Genomic DNA, 17,628 nt, shown 5'->3' with positions numbered 1-17,628 from the left:
TACAACAACATTGGCCTTGACTCAAGAATTACGCTCGTTGAAAAGTAACAAATAAATATTTTTTTAAAGAAAATTGATAATAAATAACACAGTCTACCATGGAACAGAAAACATGGAGAGTAGAAACATGTGAGAGAAGAAAAAGAAAACACACAAGTAAAAAACATGAAGATATACGACTGAAATCAACGATATTCTGCTTCTATCCTGCAGCAGCAACCCCGGAAGCTTTCTTGGTGGGATTGTAGACGCTGTATTCTCCGAAATCTCTTTTACCACTGGCAAAAAAGTGTCCAACATCAAATCCTTTGAACAAAGCGAAAAAAAATCAGTTGCGGAAACAACCTAAGATTTGAGTATTGTAATAAAAGTTGATGTAGTGGTTGAGCAAAAGCTGCAGAAAAGGAATAAATCACACATTATACATACTAATGTAATCTTGCAAGAGCTATAGAAGGGAGCGTTAGTTTACTTTATCTCATTGGTGGTGAATTTCAAACCATAAATAGTTTAGTTTCTTCGGTTCCCTAATCAACAAGTAACTTGCCCGACAATTTTAAAACATGAACTAAACTTCGTGCTTCAGAGAATCAAGTATCAGTTAAATTTTTTCACTAAAAAGTCGGAAGTAAAGGCATTGTAACAATAGAGATGCTCAATGTTCCATACATTATTAGTGGAGCCAGGATGTTGATGTTAGTCATAATCAGATACTGGTTCTAAAAGTTAGAAGTCACCTTCAGATGGTAGAATGGAACTGCTGAGATAGCAAACAAACCTACTAGTGGGATCTATGGGTCAACTCATTTAGATGAGATGGTGCCAACTCTATCCACTCGTTCTAGGATTTAAATAGAGGCAAATAATCCAACACAAAACCAGGAAGTTCAGATAGATCCACAAGCCATACAAGCATCTCCTATTCCCCTATCAAATGCTCTCTCTTTCTATGTTAACGGGAATTAACGTTTTCTGCCAAACTCTGTAGAACCTAGCAGAATCCGGTAGTACATTCATCGTCTGTGATAAAATGAGACATTTAATACTTCATTTTTTTGATGATGTACATACTACTATTTTTCTTCATTTCATTACACATAATCTAGTCAATTTTTTAAAAAAACTAACTAAATAGTAAAACCTGACAAATTCTAAAATTTGGAAGTCTACAAATGTCTAAATTCAGATTCAACAAAAGGAGGAGGTCAAAAGTTTTGTATTACTTAGTAAATGGAGCAATTATTTGGGCCACAGGAGTATCATACTGAGTATCAAACCCGACATACCTGTGCATGACATCCCAGCCAGCAGGCAAGAAACGAGGATGAAGAGCTTCAACAAAAACTTGTCTCCATCGCTGACAGAATTCACGAATCCCATCTTCCCCGTACTCCTTTAGCAGATGTGCGACTACCTGTTTCCCATGCGGTCCATGTCCTAATAACGATAATTTTGATTCATGCTTCAGTGGAACATCTCCGACATGCATGGAACAAGTTGTCTCATTCGATAAAATTCCATTCCCAGAAATATGGTCATCTTCAACTATCTTTAAGTCAGACATCACATCATCAGTATCGATAGTAGATTCAACAATATTGCCACCATCATTCAAAGATGAAGGTTGAGTGCTTCCTCCTCTGTCCTCTATCATCAAAGTATCAACATCTTGTTCCCGATTCATCAGTGTCATATTGGCGTCCATACTTCCACCTTTCAACGCAGTTTGAAGAGAGGGAGTTCCTTTGCTGCCAATATTATTTTCTTTCCCATCATTCAGATTAATACCTCCTGTCAGATGTTTAAATGCAAAACCTCTTTTTTTCTCAAATTTTCTTTTCTCATGAGGAGTCATTCCAACTATCAAAGCTCTTTCAAGATCTTCCTCCGATATTTCTCTCCCTCCGTAGTACGTCATGACAATCTGCTCAAAGTAAGGACTTGTAAGGCAATGTACACAAAGGAGATATGTGATTTTGGATCACGTGAAAGAGCCATGCTTCAACTTGATGTATATGATTTCAATTGATAGATAAAATCATGCAAAAAGACTAACATTTTCAGAATGAATATCTGCATAAATACCATACAGGAATGCGTAACTACTCTTAAATTCAAAATGAACTTTTAAGAAAATAAAACCAATGGAAATCTATAAGCTTTGCTACCTGCATCAATTCTTGACGACGCTGGGATGGCATTTCTGGTCCATGGCGTAGCAGAGCCATAGCAGCAGTACGCAACTGTAAAGGAGACACACCTATCTCCTCAGACGTCACAATAGGCATAGATGAAGGTACATGCTGTGTGTTATCAAAGTCAACTACTTTACGAATAAATAGTGGTATTCCAAACTCAGCAGCTACTTGTTTTTTGTACTTTTCAGCAGCAGCATGAGCAATTTCATGACAATCCACACAAAGGAGGACAATATCATGGGAACGGTGACTTTTCAGGTGCTCAGGAAAATGTATCCTGTAGCATGAGGGTATAATTCTGTATCTTAAGTAATGGTTTCCTTCACCACAACCAACACATATATTTTTCTTACTCTGAATGTAAAAGTCATTATCTTCATCTTCTGGACGCCCTTTGGGTTCAAAGAGAAGCATGATGGAAGGAGGATCTTGTTCTACAAGTTTCGCCAGATCCCGACTAAGATACCTGAATAAATTGATCATAACGTGGTCAGTACATTTTCCATGCACAAAGAGCTGAAGTATATTATCAAGCATTTATGAGATATTCATCTAACCATTCAAGCTTTCTGCGATCACAGTAACATAATAATCGGCCATCATTTGCGTAGATCTTGCAGTTGTGATAAACTGGTGCTTTGCATGAAAATTTTTGAACAAACAGCTCTCGGGAAGCCTTCTTTGCAATCTGTTTTGAAGCCCTAAACCCATTACGGTTGGAGGTGGATTTATATGTTACTCCCAGGCTAGTTTTGGACAGTAAAGCATAATTATATGCAGAAAGAGGACAACTACCAGCTGGACCTAGGTGCTGCTGGATGAAACGATGAAATATATTATCTAGATTAGCTGTGTTTTCTTGAAGCAGGCAAAGAAGGTCCTCCAAATGACAACAAACTACAGAAGATGGAGATTGGAGAGGAACAAGAGCCACAGATTCAACATCTCGATCAGCTTCCGATATAGTGCTGCAAATATCTGTTTCATCTGTCGGAATTTGAGCTGCGAGTGCAATGATAGCATTCTCTGATAAAACAAATCTCAGACTCTCATCATGGAGACGAGCCTGAAAGAATTTGACATCTGACTAGGTTAGCTATTACAGTGTCAAGTATGAAAAAGAAGTTCAACATGCTATTGGTAGACCAGGAATGACCAGCCCAGTCACCAGTACCACATTGAATTAAATACAAAGAATTAAACAAAGACACCAAATCAACACGCATAGTGGACCGTTGCAAATAAACATCAATCCACGACTTAAGATCCTACATCTCTCAACAAGTTCCCCCATTCTATTATCAGATATACTACTTTCTATTACAGAAATACTTAAAGGCTCCAAATATTAACAGTCAATGCAGTCAGAGAACTCTACTATACTCTTAAGTTACACAAGAGAAAATGATACTCAATGAAGATCTCAACTTTTCTACGTAGCACAGTTAAACCCCTTCTATTGCTTCTCAATCCATGACCGTTTCTTCATCCTCGAGACCCATGATCTAAACTGCTCCCCGTTTAAGGAGTATGTAATCAAACTTGAGTACTAATAGTAGTACTAATACATAATTCAAGAGGTGCGCATTTGTGCACAGCCAAACCAATGGTAACAGAAAAGGAACACATAAAATATGCAATTCCTACATGCAGATCATGATATCATATCCAAAATGTAAAAAGTAAAATATGGATTATGCGATGCCTGTTCTTGGTCCAGTCAATTTCCACCTTAACCCTCCAGTACCCTTTTTCAAAACTCTTTAGGGTAGCCCAAAATAAACCTGGTTCCTGTGGCAATTGTGTTCTAGGCTCATACCAAACTTTGGGACTCATAGTCTATGGAGCCCAAATGGGTTAGATTGTAGCACAACAAGTAGATGATAGACATGTTTGCACTAACCATTATATCCCTCCATAAGCAAAGTCGCCGAACAAGTTCCTGAAACTAAATGTAAAGTTGATCATCAGTACTGTCCATACCATGCCAATGACTGATACTTAAAGATCCTTAACAAGATACCTTATCATCACAAAGACTGGATGAGATATTTCCTTGATCATTCAAGCACCGAGAAACTATTGATGACGCAGCTAATTCTCCTTGACAAGCTTCAATATCTTTTGCAAAAAGCTGCAAGCAAGTTGCATTGGAACGTCGACTGGCCTCGAGAAGAAAATGGAATTTGTCACCAGGAGACGAATTTTCTGATGCACTTATTTTCTTTAGAATGTTGACAGTATGAAGAGTTTGAATAATAAATAAAAAGATTAAGTTTGATTAACGAGTGCTTCAAATGACATTAGTTTACTTAATCCAGTCCCTCACACAGATTTTCTGCTGATCTACCTCTTTTATTTTGTTTTGCGAGTTTTGTTAGTATCTCTGGAATGAGCAGTTTCAGAAGTTAAGTCTGTAGATAAATATGCAGTCAATATATATAATCTACTTACAGAAAAGGACAAAAATGAAGTTCTAAAATATACCCCAGGAGAATTAGTCGGCAATCACCACACTTAATTCCACAGCTCAGAGTCCAGTTCCATCCTCAAAATCTAGTGGCTCCATCTACACTTCCTTTCCTTATCCATCTTGACAATAACTCATACAAGAGTAACATATTTCAAGAATAAAGCTTATTATTATTGTTTCTTAACTCTTATACAATTGTATCTTGAAACAAATTCTCAGGTAAAACGTCTAAATAACTTTTAAACTTTTGTTTAACTAAACCTTATTTTTTTTCTATGGAATGATACATTCTGTTAGGGAAAATGCTAGATGAAGAGTGAAAATTGGCAGATGAAATCAAGGTAAACCCAAGAATAATGAATCTCAATAGCATCCAGAACAACATTGAGACAATTTCTTCATCGCTTCGCACACGATATTTAAAGATTCCTTAACACTTCTTCTAATAGAATTGAACCTTCATCCCATTCACCCGGATTTCCAAGAAACCAGTTTAAAGGTTTTGTCAACTAGTAACTACCATCACCCTTTCAAAGTGAAGCTACCATATCTAGAGATGTAAATGCAACTCGTTGAGCTGAACACATTATTGTTCAAGCTTGTTTGAATTTTCATCATGTTCGAATAATTGAATTTGAAAACGGTTCGATTAATAATCGAATCAAGCTCAAATGAATTTTTGCTTGAGCCAAGGTTGAGTAGCTTGACGTTTTCATGCTCATTTTGTCATCCTTTCAGTAATTGAATGCTCGAGATGATTGTAAGGGTTTATTGCATGATAATTATATTCAAACTAAATTCTTATGTTTAATAAACCGAGAATAAACAAGCTTTTCCTGATCGATCTTGAATTGACTACCAAGCAATTCGATTTGATTTTTAACCAAACGTTCCTTTAGAACTTGAACAGGGATGCCAACTGAAACCCAGACCCACACTACAGGTAAGCCGGAGACGGATCAAAGGTGCTATTTGACTTGAGCGTAGATTTAATGCAAGGATTTTTGTTTTTTATTAGTGTCAAAAACACTTGCATCATATTTGATCATTTTCACTTTATGTCTCTGTTGCAAATTACCAAAAGAAAAGAGTCTAACGTGCACTTTCTAAATGGCAATATAAACTTCTCTAGATACTCTCTATGTATATGAAGGAAAGAGAAATTGCATATCACCATGATTAGCAGTAGACCTTCTACAACAATTTCTAGCAGCTAGTTGGTTCATCATGTAATAAAGTAGTGTTACAAATAAATATTATAGAGATGTGAACAGGATATCTAATTGGAAATACCCAAAGATCAAATAGCAAGAATCTATTTTATGAGCTCATGTAAGCCATACCATTTCTCTCCTTGAGCTCCAAACAGAGACAGTATGCAATATACAACAAATAATGTGCATCCGTCCGAGCATATTGTATCATTTCCTCTGGCAATGGACGTTGTCTCCAGTCTTCTCTCTACAAATCAGATGGCTACATAGTCAGTTGAATACCCCATCATAACATGTTCCTCAGTGTTGCCAGCAAAAATTGATAGTAATCAATTTGGGTACAGGCACAGATGAAAAGTGACTCGACAATTGCAGACTTCATGAAAATATGTCATTTACATGTCTACTAGACAATAATATAATTGAAAGTATTTTATTCCAACCCATTAAATTTCACAAATGGGGAACAGAACTTTCACAAACCACATTGCTTGGTAGAACAGAATAAACATAACACAGCACTTGATTGGACAACTGTAAACGAATCGAGTATGACTAACAAAACAAGTCCTGAGTTCTTTTGTTGTTATAATGAGCTCAAATTAGATGTGTATTAAAACAGCTAATTGGAGATTGATCATACTCCCGAGCTAAAGCACAATGCGTAGCCGTGCTAGAGCTTTTTTATGAGCCAATTCACCATCAAGCTTCGTCCTTATTCCGCTTGACTGAAGACACAGTATAAGTATTAATACATGTTACTTTAAACAACGCTAAAATAAATTGGATCACATGCTAGCTCAAACCTTGGACCACACCCCACAGACCATTAGTACAAGAAATAAATTTCAAGCAAACTCAAAATAGCTTCCTTGACAGACAAACATGACCAAACTAGAAACCAGGACAAATAAAAGACATTCATGAACAACTCAAATCAGTCCTGGCGTCACATATACGAGGGTGTATAGCATATAAAATTTGCAGGACACAACAAGAACTTTGATCATTCATTTGGTAATTGGTCTTTTGGATTCAGCATCATTTAGTCCTTGAATGCACTTTTTCCCACTAGAGGAACAGTTTATCAAATAGTGCTTGCACAAATTGAAGAAGTGAAGTTGCTATGAACACAAGGACACATTAATCAGAAAGTGATAGAGCACATTCTTCAAGGGGGTGGAGCACATTTCTCAAGAATTGCTCACTTCTTCTCCTGGTAATTTCTAGAATGTCATGCACAGTACTCCACCATGAGAAACTTATAAAACATGTTGATTAACTATATAGAGAGAGTCAAAGATATATGAGATTAAATTCAGTATTCAAACCTGTAACAGTTTATTTGTGGCTACGCTGCAGTATGTTTCAAGTAAATATGCCAATGATCTCTGTGGCTTTGATAAAATATCACATGCCTGCAATAAATTAATACAACAGGCATTATTGATACATATACAGCAACTGGGACAATTATTATATGGAAGATCATTCTGCTGGGAATCTCCCCACTAATACTCTAACTTCTCATTGGTTAGAAATCATGAACCAAGTCAAAGAACCTACTAACGACACAAATTAGATCTTATAAATCACCTTTGCTGTGTCAAATAAATTGACAACATAGATGTGGAAATCTCTTTGCAGCCAGAGAACATCATTATCAGCACCATGAAACACCTGTGCTGTAATCTCTCATCAAACAGAACTTTTTAAAGCAAAATAAATAAAATAACATAACAAAATTTATAGCCCATACATTGTATTAAATCCATAAGATTCTAAGGATATCAACTTCTTGCACGATATAAATTTTACCATGCTCCTCAAAACCTACAAATAAGAAAACAAAAGTCCTTGGGGGTGGGGGGGGCGGGGAGGGAAGTAGAGAAGACTTGTCAAGTGTAATACTTTTGCTGAGTCAAATAAATTCAAACAAATGACACATTTCAGTTTACATGAAAAAGACCTGTAAACAATAGCTACAACAAAGTACATTCAAAAGCCAAATGCAAATTTGCATACGCACAGACTAATAGCTTGAAAACAGTGAACCCTAGATTGCTAAAGAATGTTAAATCAAGAAAGTCGAAGAAAGCAAACAGCACGAAAGTAATGTATTCCTTTAACAGATTCGAGTAAAGTAATCCTTCTATTGTAATGAATTCCCCATTATCAGAGGGATGGGAAATTTGTTTCAAAATGTCACTCTTTCCCAAATTCTGTCACTCATATTTATCAACACAAAAGCCAATTATTTCTCAAAGTGAAGAAAGGCTTCATTCCAAGGAAAATTACCATAATTCTATTAAATAGATTTTATCAAGAAGCTTAAAAAGCTTTAACACAAAAGAACACATAATTCAAGTAAACAATCAGGACTTTTCCCATACGCTAGTAATGCTGCAAAAGAATATAAAGTCCATTCACTCCTAAACTACTACGTTCTTTATGAATCATACCTGTAAATTTTCTGTATTATTGTATGAACTAGAAGATAGTTCAGCTACAAATATAACTGTATTCTTCTTCTCAGCTTAGTTGAAATGATGAGAAGATTTCAGCCACAAAAAGCATGAATGACAATTATAATTAGTTTGTTATAAACTCATGTCTATAGATTACGATCGATCAACATGATTACACTTCTTCTGGCAGGCATAACACTTTCTAATCATTTCCGTTACTTCTAATGAGAGAATTAAGAATAGCAGAACCTAAAAGATTGACCCAAAGAGAATAAAGGGTAGGCATTATGCCAGACAAGAGTGTGCGTAATATCACCTTGCATATTCCAGGATCAGCAAACACTGGCCTAAGAAGCCCCATGACATCATGCAGGATAATTGTGTCAACCAGATAGTCCTCCCTTATAGTGGATATCTATTTACAATTTATAGAAAGATGTAAAATTAGTTAACCACGACAAAAGAAATATATACCACAAAAGTGAAATAAAGTCCAGCAAGTTGCTTTTGTTTCTTTTTCTTTCTTTGTGCATTGTAGAAGATTTTGTGTTTTTTTGTTTTATTTTTCCGGTGTTGTGTGCATACTGTGCAGGGGAACAAAGAGGGCAGTTGCCTGGACTCATCAGCCAATTTCCATTCCGTTTTACGAGTAAATGAAGATATGACCAAGTATATCTTCTAATATATGGAGTTAACCAGCATATGCTTTGACATCAATAAATCCACATAAGCAAGTATTTTACACCGGCACCCCCGTAGGGCGAATAATATCCGCAATTCCAAGCTCTGCTATTAACCAAAAACTTGTATAATGAACTCCACAGGATGATCACCACTCTATTTTCATAAAAGCATATATATCACTTAAATGGCAGATGCATTTACAACTGTAAATTACTCACATAACGTGTCTCAACCACAAGCACCATACACTTTGCATTTCCATTCCAAATAATTGCATGTTTGTGCATACACAACTACTCATGGATAATGAACAATGCTAAATGCACGGCTTGCACTATTACCATACAAGTGATCAAATCCACAAACACACATACAATCGATTAGCATACTGTACAAATACACACACATAAACTAAACACAAGGTGTTTGTTAAAAAGCTAGCGTGAACCTGAATGAGAGCCGTGAAACCCAAGAAGGATCTAAAGCTATGCTGCTCCGTATCCACTGCAAAAACCTTCTCATTACTCAACACCTCCACAAGCTCACCTAACTGCGCCTCAGTCTCAACCCACACATAAGAATCTCCCATCTCCAAAACCCCCTTTTCACACCCATCAAGAACCTCCAAAAACGCTACATTCGGATTCTTAATTAACTGGGAAATCTCTCCCCTGTAAGGATGCAAATTCGAGTAGTCCTCTATTCCGAATTTAAAAAAAAAGAAAAAGAAAGCAAAATAATTAAACACAAGCGGAAACAAAACCAATAATCAGAACTACAGCGCGAAACTCCTGGATTATACCATCGGACTGTGAGTCTGCTGCATGGAGCTTGAGGTGTTTGAATTGCGAGTACGAGTTATCTGCCAAGACCCGCTTGAACGCATACTGGGGTTTGGATTCCGTAGTCAAATAACACGACTTCTTCCTTCTTGACTTCATCAAGAATTGCCCGACGAAGCGAATGGAGATTACAAGCGCTAAGAAACAGGTGGCAGCTATCGTGAACGCTGCTACTCTGAGCTTGTCCTTGTCCACCGCCATTGCTGGAGCACCCAAGGTGTGACCACTACCAGTATCTCAACACAACTAGTAGTTATCTTTTTCCTCTAGCAGTATTCTGGTTGACTCGATCAAACTTGCCCAAGTATCGCTATATCACAAGCAATCAAATCTGATTATTGCCGCAGGCGGATAATGCTGCTGCTCCTTCCGAGACCGCCATTGAAGAAGCTGTTTTGCTGCAGAGAGAAGATCCATATCTTGATAGTGGACCAAGCCCGGATGCAACCGGGTCAAGATCCAATTGGGCGCATAAACAGTAGTGAATCATTGGATTCACATTCTGAGGATCCGGCCCAACCTACACTCCAATGGTTGTAAACTTTTCATAGGGTGAATTTTGCTCAAATGATATTACACTCTACTCCATCAAAACTATCAAAATATACATTTTACCCCCAAAAATTTAAGAAAATATATTTATGTTCAATTTCTAACCCTTTTTGCAAAAAAATTGAGAAACTACTAAAAAATAATTTTATATTAAAATTTTTACGAGTAGGGTCGAGTTCACATAAACTAATATTAAACTAATTTTTTAAGATAAAACAAAATAAAATAAATGCGGGGTTTTGTTGAAATCTAGATCCAGAAAATAAAATTAACCAGAGAGAAAAGACTTTTCAATCCAAGAATATATAGAAATAATTTTTGTCCAACCAAATAAGTATGTGTTATTAAATATTTATTATTATAGTCACGATTTAAATTGAAAATATTGCCGTACCTTGGCAGGGGCCAGGGGTTTTGTTCTAGTATACAAATATGTGACTTGGCCAAGCAATTGACGAATATATATTGTCATTTTATTTTCACCAAAAGCCCAACAAAAACCAAACAACTCTACCAAACATTACAAATGGTTTTGGGCCTTTTAAATATAAAAGTTAAGCCCATGTTTGATTTTGCTTTTATTAGCTATTATTGCACACGGTTCCCGCAAATATATATAAAAAAAAATCATTATATAAAATGGAGAGAAATTATTAAAACTGTGTGAGATTAAAAAAATTGGGGCATTGGGAAAGAAAACATAAATTATTATTTAGAATTTATTAAGAATATGGAAGTTTGTGAGTAAAAAAATACTGAGAAGGTGAGAGAGAAAAAATAAATTATAATTATATATTTCTTAAAAATATGAAAGTTTGTGAGGAAAACAAATATGAAGAGTTTGAGAGAGAAACACGGTAATTATGTAATTATTAAAAAATATGGAATACCTTTTTGACCAATTTTTTAAATAGAAAAAATGAATTAAAGGGTAAATAAGTATTACGAAAATTGGTATGACAAAAGATTTTTTTTTTTTATAATAGTGTAGATTTAGATGAATTTTCAATTTTCAGTAGAAAATTTATGTGATTCAGTACAGGTATATGTGCGAAAATAAAAATATATTTAAATTAGTTAATAAAATTTTATTTTATGTTATAAGTAGTATAGAATCAATATACATATTTTATTTAAATAAAGTTGACAGTTATATTTTTAATTAATTTAAATTTGTAAGTGATGTAATATTAATGCCTTAATTCAAATTAAAAACACTTAAAAAGGGTCTTATTTCTAGTTTCTTTACTTCCATTGACCTTCTTGTAAATTCACAATAATTGACCAAAAACAAACACACACAAAATAAATAAATAAATAAAAATATTTAGGGTTCATATTTCAACTATCCCATGTTGTTGGCTTGCATGAACCACCTTCTTTGTTGGGGCAATCACATGATTCTTGGCCCACAACAATTGGGCAGCTAGCCTAATCACCTCAACTTTTTGATCACATGATTCCTGATTATTTATGGTTAGCCAGCATTAATGATCCAGATCTAACTAAGTTTTATGACCCTCTCTAATGAGTATTATAATAACATACCCCATATGCATATCTCCCTAGGGAATTTCAATCTATTCATATTACCCCTCTCTTACTCAAAGTAATTAGTTCCTTCATTTTAATTCAAATTTTAAGTTCTTAATACTTTGGATCTAGAGATAACGCATGTTTATTATAAATATCATAGTACTTCAATATATTATTATCTTTTTTTTTTTTAGAGATAATTGCACAATCTCTCATGAGATTTGATATAATTACACGTAAATTTTCCGAAATTATACCTAGCATCTATAATATTTGCTTTCGTTTACTGTATAAGTCCTTCCGTTGGTCAATATTCATCGAATTTACTCACATCAACAAAAAAGATAACATAAAAATATCTAGAATTATTCCGATTGACTTTTCAATAATTTATTGCAGGTCAGATAAATCTTTTTATTACCAAATTACTTTCATATGTCTTTACGCGTTAATGCATGTGAGGAGGTATATCTTCACCCTTATAAGGATAGTTTAATCGAAAAAAATATTTGAACTGCAATAAGTCAATAATAATTCAATCGAGAGTAAATATAAATTTGCATTCAGTATTTTTTGTTAATATCAGCAAATTCAATAAAGTTTGACTAGCGAACGGACTTATTTGTTAGACAAAAGTAAATCTTAAATACAATTTTTCAGCACAGAAAATTTAGGTGAAATTACATAAAACCCAAGGAAATGTGATTATCCCTTTTTTATAATTAAAAATGTAAGGGGAAAAGGATCGATGTTAGTAACTATTTTTTGGCATGACCACATGAATCCTTCCTCCATTGTTGCAAACACTTCAATAGCTTATTTTCAAAAGAAAGATCTAACGTCCTTATAATTTTCAAAAAATATTTTATAAAATGTATGAAGTTCTTATACAAGTTTAGTCAAACACCTCATAAATCGTACACCAGCTATCGCTAATAGATACATGTATAAATGTGATTGGTCCAACCCCCCGTCGGAGGTTGAAAATTTCAAAAAAGGTCCAAAATCCTTGCACCCAGAGACAAGTTCGTCGATTATCTGACACTTGGACAACTTGGATGCTGCCATTTGTTTCCGTACAAGTACAAACACCCCAAACAACTATAAATGAAGGCATGTCATTATTATTCTGATTTTATTATATCCCAACTTTTCAAACTCTTACTCCAATTTAATCCTAACTTGACTTAGGCATCACAAGATTTTCGTTAGGACCTATCTAACAATTCTAATTTGCACTGTTTTCTCAAGTACCCTCTTCCCTAACTCGAGAATTGAATATCACCTGATTGGCCCCACGACATCGAATCACGTCAAAATAAATTCAATTTGGATGACCTATAATATGAAAAATACAAATCAGTTTACTTAAATTATCATATCATATAAATATTTTAGACTAGGAAAATTCCAAGAAATATGCTAGTTATTTTCTATGGCTTCTCAAACTACAAAATCCTATCCAAACTAAGGGAAAATTTCCCAATCAGATCAAAATTAATATTAAAAAATAGTCTATTTAACTCAAGGTCTAAATCAAGGGTAAAATGATAGAAATTTCCGAGGGGGCAGATCAACATGGTGGAGGACCATTGATCCCATCATAAATCGATGTGCGAATCAACGTGATATCAGACCCAAAATCATCAGTTGTGATTTGCTCGGATGCAGTGTACCTGCAGGACCAGCGAAGAACAACGCTGTAATGCTGATCAGGTTACAAAAATGTGATAAAAGCTTATGGAGCGTTTCATCCTCTTCGATGGAAACAACGATCGGGTTTTCTATTTCAATTTTTTTTATATTTTATATTTTATTTAATATATAGCTTCGTGTGTATAAAATATTTTTTAAATAAATAAATAATATAATTTTTATATATGTGGCATGTATACATTAAATGAAAAATAAGATGTAGGTGGTGTTTGCAAATGTCTATTTTTAAGCGTTTTATTAGCTTACTGCAGAAAAAAAGTTGAAAAGACGGTTCTTTTTTACAGTTTCTGTTTTTGAACTGCTTAAATTAAGTTGATTAATTAAGTCAAAAGTTGTAAGCAACCCCGGCTTACCAAATTTTGCAACTTATTACTACAATTGTACGCATTAAGCTGTTTTTCCAAACACTCCAACTTCGACTATTTTTCACGTTTAATTTTTGTTCAAACCTTCCTAACTTTTTCTAATCGCTAAACTTATAACTTTTTTAATTATCTATTTTTGCTATAAAATCAAAAGTTATCGTAAATACTTATGTTATATGATTTGAAATAGAAAATTCAATCGAGAGGGTGATCATGTTAGGGGGCAGATCACATGTCATTGATATTATTTCCATCTTTAACCTTGAATCTTAGAGATACATGGAAATTTTTAAAGGATTGATGCCTGAATGCTAGAGGGTTTTCTTGGTAGTGTTCGGAATAGGGTTAAATGCCAATACTAATAGGCCAAAAAAAAAAAAAAAAAGGTTTTTTGGCAAAAAAAGAATCGACGAGGCTTAACTCAATAGATGAAGTTGAGATCCCGTGACTCTAAGGTTATATGTTCGAACTCTACCAACATATGGAATGTTTCAATTTTTATAGTAAATGTAATTCTACTTTACTGTAGGTGTTGATGATATATAGTTATTTGATATTGACGAATAGTATATGATTGTTATATTTGATAATAATGATTGTAATTGACTTATTCTATTGTTTCACTTAAAAAAAAAGGTGGGGTTGAGAAAAGGAGATGATATCGCGACTCCCTAACTTTTAAGAAAAGGGCAACATGAGCCCTAATGCTGGACACGGTGAGTTTCGTTCTTTCTTAAGAAGTTTAGGAGTCGAACAGTCATTTTACTTTTTTTTTTTTTTTTTTTCTTGAAGGGAGTCTTATGCCTTTAGTATTTTTATATGAGGGTAAAATGCAGTTAATCCGGTAAGAGTAAATTGATGGTGTCCAAAACCTAGTTGTACGATGTATTTTCATTGCAACTTTCTTACATAGAGTCGCGCGTGTCTATTAATTGGGATCTTAATCAATGGCCAAGATTTTATTTGATTAAATTCAAATCAAGGAACCAGATTGCAAGAACACAACTAAGGAAGCTACGAGAGGATTCCAATAAAGCCCTTCAAGCCCATGGTCAAAGATCGATGACTCAATCCTTTGGTAAAAACATAATAGAGCTCGTGAGTGATATTTGCCGTCGGAAAAATTTTTATCCGGATCAGATTTAACTGATCAAACTAATCTATACTTACTCTGTGAATGGTCACTTTTTTCTGAATTGTACACCAATCACATGACAAGTGTATTGCACTTCCTATATGATTGATTCATGTATAAACAAATCGAGTTCAAACTAAATTTTTTCAATTGGCACTGAAGTGATACGGTTCTTTATAATCACATATGAGATTGTAATATCAATAGTGTCCGTATATTTTATTATGAGGGGCTTTGTACATAGTTCCATTAATATAATTGGTACACACTCTAATTACATAATTGATAATTAGTGATTGTCTATTATAACTCCACAATTATTTAACCCTAATAAAAGAGCCCAAACAACCATGAGCGTACGAGAAAACTCATTGCAACCAACGTAAGATTTTGTGTTCTAAAATTTTAATCTTTTCTTTTCTCGTCGCATGCATTATTATTTTATCCCCAAATTTTTAGCATATACAAAAAAGTTTACAAGTACGTGCATCATACTTATATAAGTTAAGTAAATAAATGAAACAAAGAGAAAGAAAATCTAAATTTTTAATAGATTTATAATAGTCAATTGTAATTTGGCAAAATTATATCTTTTGTATTGTAATTTTAGATTATTAGCATTTTTGGTCGTGCTTTTGACGATTTTAGTCATGAACATCTTATATTTATTTATTTTTTAACAAATTTAGTCATGTATTGATAATTTTGATCATAACGACTCCTAGTTACAGAGCAAAAAAAAAAGATCTATTGGAATGTGAAGGGATCCAAATTGTCAACACAAGACTAAAATTGCTAAGAAAAAAAAAATGACCAAACATGAGATGTTTAAACTCAAATTCATCAGAAAATGACTAAATATGTAAATAAAGTTATAAGACCGAAAGTACTAACGCCCTAAAATTACAGGACCAAAAATATAGTCTTGTGTCGTATTTTTTTTTTATTTTAATTTAACTTGGCTTGAAAAGTTCTGAATGATAATGGGAAATTACCATATGGTCCCTAGCTATATATATAATGGAACTATGGATGAAAGATTTTTTTTATTGTCTATGATAATGACTACACTTTTGTGAAATCTCACTATCAATCAATTGAGGATTGGAAAAAGCAAGAAAGATAATGTGAACTTTTATATATCTCAATACCATTTAAATTCTCTTTTCAGTTTCAACTTTTTTGTTGCTCCTTGAGGAAAAAAATGTTCCTTTCATGTGTAGCATAAGCTTTCATTTTCATAGTGAATAAAGGAACCAATTTTTTCTCCTTCTATATTCTTCTTCTTTTTTTTAACAAATAAAAAAGAAACAATTTATTAAGCCAGAGACGCTAATTATCGATCTGTATATAAATTGATTAATCTATATCGGAAGAGAAAATATCGAGCAAAAAATTTTGGACAACAATAGAAGAAACTCTGATCAGTCGTGTCTGATGTGGGGGCCACACCTGAATTCCATGACGTGATCAAAATGCCTCCAGACACGGCCTGAAAATAACGGAATGCTGTAAAGATCTGGGGCATTTTTTGTTTGAGTGGTTCAGTCCGAGCCCGACTCGTGATATTACTGATCTCGACGATCTTTTAATCGTCTTTAGATCAATGGATTATATTGTAAATACGTAGCTCCGAAATGTCAAATATATACTTTTACCAATGTTATTCTCATTGATGTTTGTAAGCTCATGAGGTACTTCTAAATAAATAGTTTATTCTTCTAAGTAAATACAATTTTTTTAATAAAATAAATAATAAACATTTATTTAAGTTTTCTTTAATTTAAATGTGTGGAATCATGCACATGTAACCACTTGGATGAGTGGGTTGTGAATAATGGAAACATATATATGATGCAGTTTGAATATTCTACTTTAAATTGATATTTCATTTTATATACACATACAATATACTTAAAATTAAGGATAAATTATAACAGATTCCCGAGATCTGTTATAATTATAAAAACCTTCTCATTGTTTAAAAAATTACAAATACTCTTTTGAAATTAATGACCGTTTAACGGATACTCTCTAGAATGGACTATCACTAGGGGGCTGGTGTTTGTTTAATAGTAGAACTCTCTTTGAAATTTTCAAACAATAAGAGATAAGTGTCATTACAAAATACCTCAGAAAAGCTCGTTGTAATTTATCATCTCAAATACGTATATTTTGTACACATATTAGATAATTATGGTATCAATATTGAATACAAAATATTAATTTAGAATAAAATATTTGAACTCGAATATAATAATATCATAAAATAAAATATTGACATTAACATACAAGATCTAAAAGTTCAAAGTCCACTCTGCTGCATGCCCACAATAGGTGGCATGACATAAAAACCTATCTGCCATATAATTTGTAAGTATTCGTAGTGTAAAAACATAATATTCAAAGAAAATGTTTGTCCGATATAAACGAATTCGATGTCAT

At 33.7% G+C, this 17,628-nt stretch overlaps 1 protein-coding gene across 3 annotated transcripts; it reads right to left on the bottom strand.

The window, feature by feature from the left end:
• LOC105178485 (Polynucleotidyl transferase, ribonuclease H fold protein with HRDC domain-containing protein) lies at nucleotides 1–10,391 on the bottom strand. 3 transcript variants are annotated; one of them, XM_011101969.3, is made up of 12 exons: nucleotides 9,840–10,391; nucleotides 9,486–9,736; nucleotides 8,670–8,768; nucleotides 7,482–7,565; nucleotides 7,217–7,303; nucleotides 6,015–6,132; nucleotides 4,222–4,406; nucleotides 4,102–4,146; nucleotides 2,756–3,264; nucleotides 2,169–2,664; nucleotides 1,287–1,924; nucleotides 1–306 (listed from the first exon to the last, which is right to left on the bottom strand). In XM_011101969.3, exons 1-12 carry the CDS (start codon nucleotides 10,078–10,080, stop codon nucleotides 300–302), a joined length of 2,760 nt encoding a protein of 919 aa, XP_011100271.1. In that variant the 5' UTR covers nucleotides 10,081–10,391; the 3' UTR covers nucleotides 1–299. The 3 variants fall into 3 exon arrangements, with proteins under 3 accessions (XP_011100271.1, XP_011100269.1, XP_011100270.1); XM_011101967.3 differs by having other exon boundaries at nucleotides 1–278; nucleotides 9,840–10,390; XM_011101968.3 differs by having other exon boundaries at nucleotides 1–278; nucleotides 4,102–4,140; nucleotides 9,840–10,390.
• Between the last annotated feature and the right edge of the window lie 7,237 nt (nucleotides 10,392–17,628).

This window comes from Sesamum indicum, linkage group LG12, assembly GCF_026168435.1.
Source record: "Sesamum indicum cultivar Baizhima isolate 11 linkage group LG12, ASM2616843v1, whole genome shotgun sequence".
In the NCBI taxonomy this organism is placed as follows: Eukaryota; Viridiplantae; Streptophyta; class Magnoliopsida; order Lamiales; family Pedaliaceae; genus Sesamum; species Sesamum indicum.
The sequence above is the reverse complement of the archived record's forward strand: the minus strand, read 5'-3'. Positions and strand labels throughout refer to the sequence as shown.

What these genes read in the sequence shown, in the direction of transcription:
- LOC105178485 (XM_011101967.3), bottom strand. Translation starts at nt 10,080, where the DNA reads ATGGCGGTGGACAAGGACAAGCTCAGAGTAGCAGCGTTCACGATAGCT. An exon ending in GTTTCACGGCTCTCATTCAG is followed by an intron (nt 8,769 to 9,485) that starts GTTCACGCTAGC and finishes AATTGTAAATAG; the next exon opens with ATATCCACTATAAGGGAGGA. An exon ending in CCAGTCTTTGTGATGATAAG is followed by an intron (nt 4,147 to 4,221) that starts GTATCTTGTTAA and finishes CTTTACATTTAG; the next exon opens with TTTCAGGAACTTGTTCGGCG.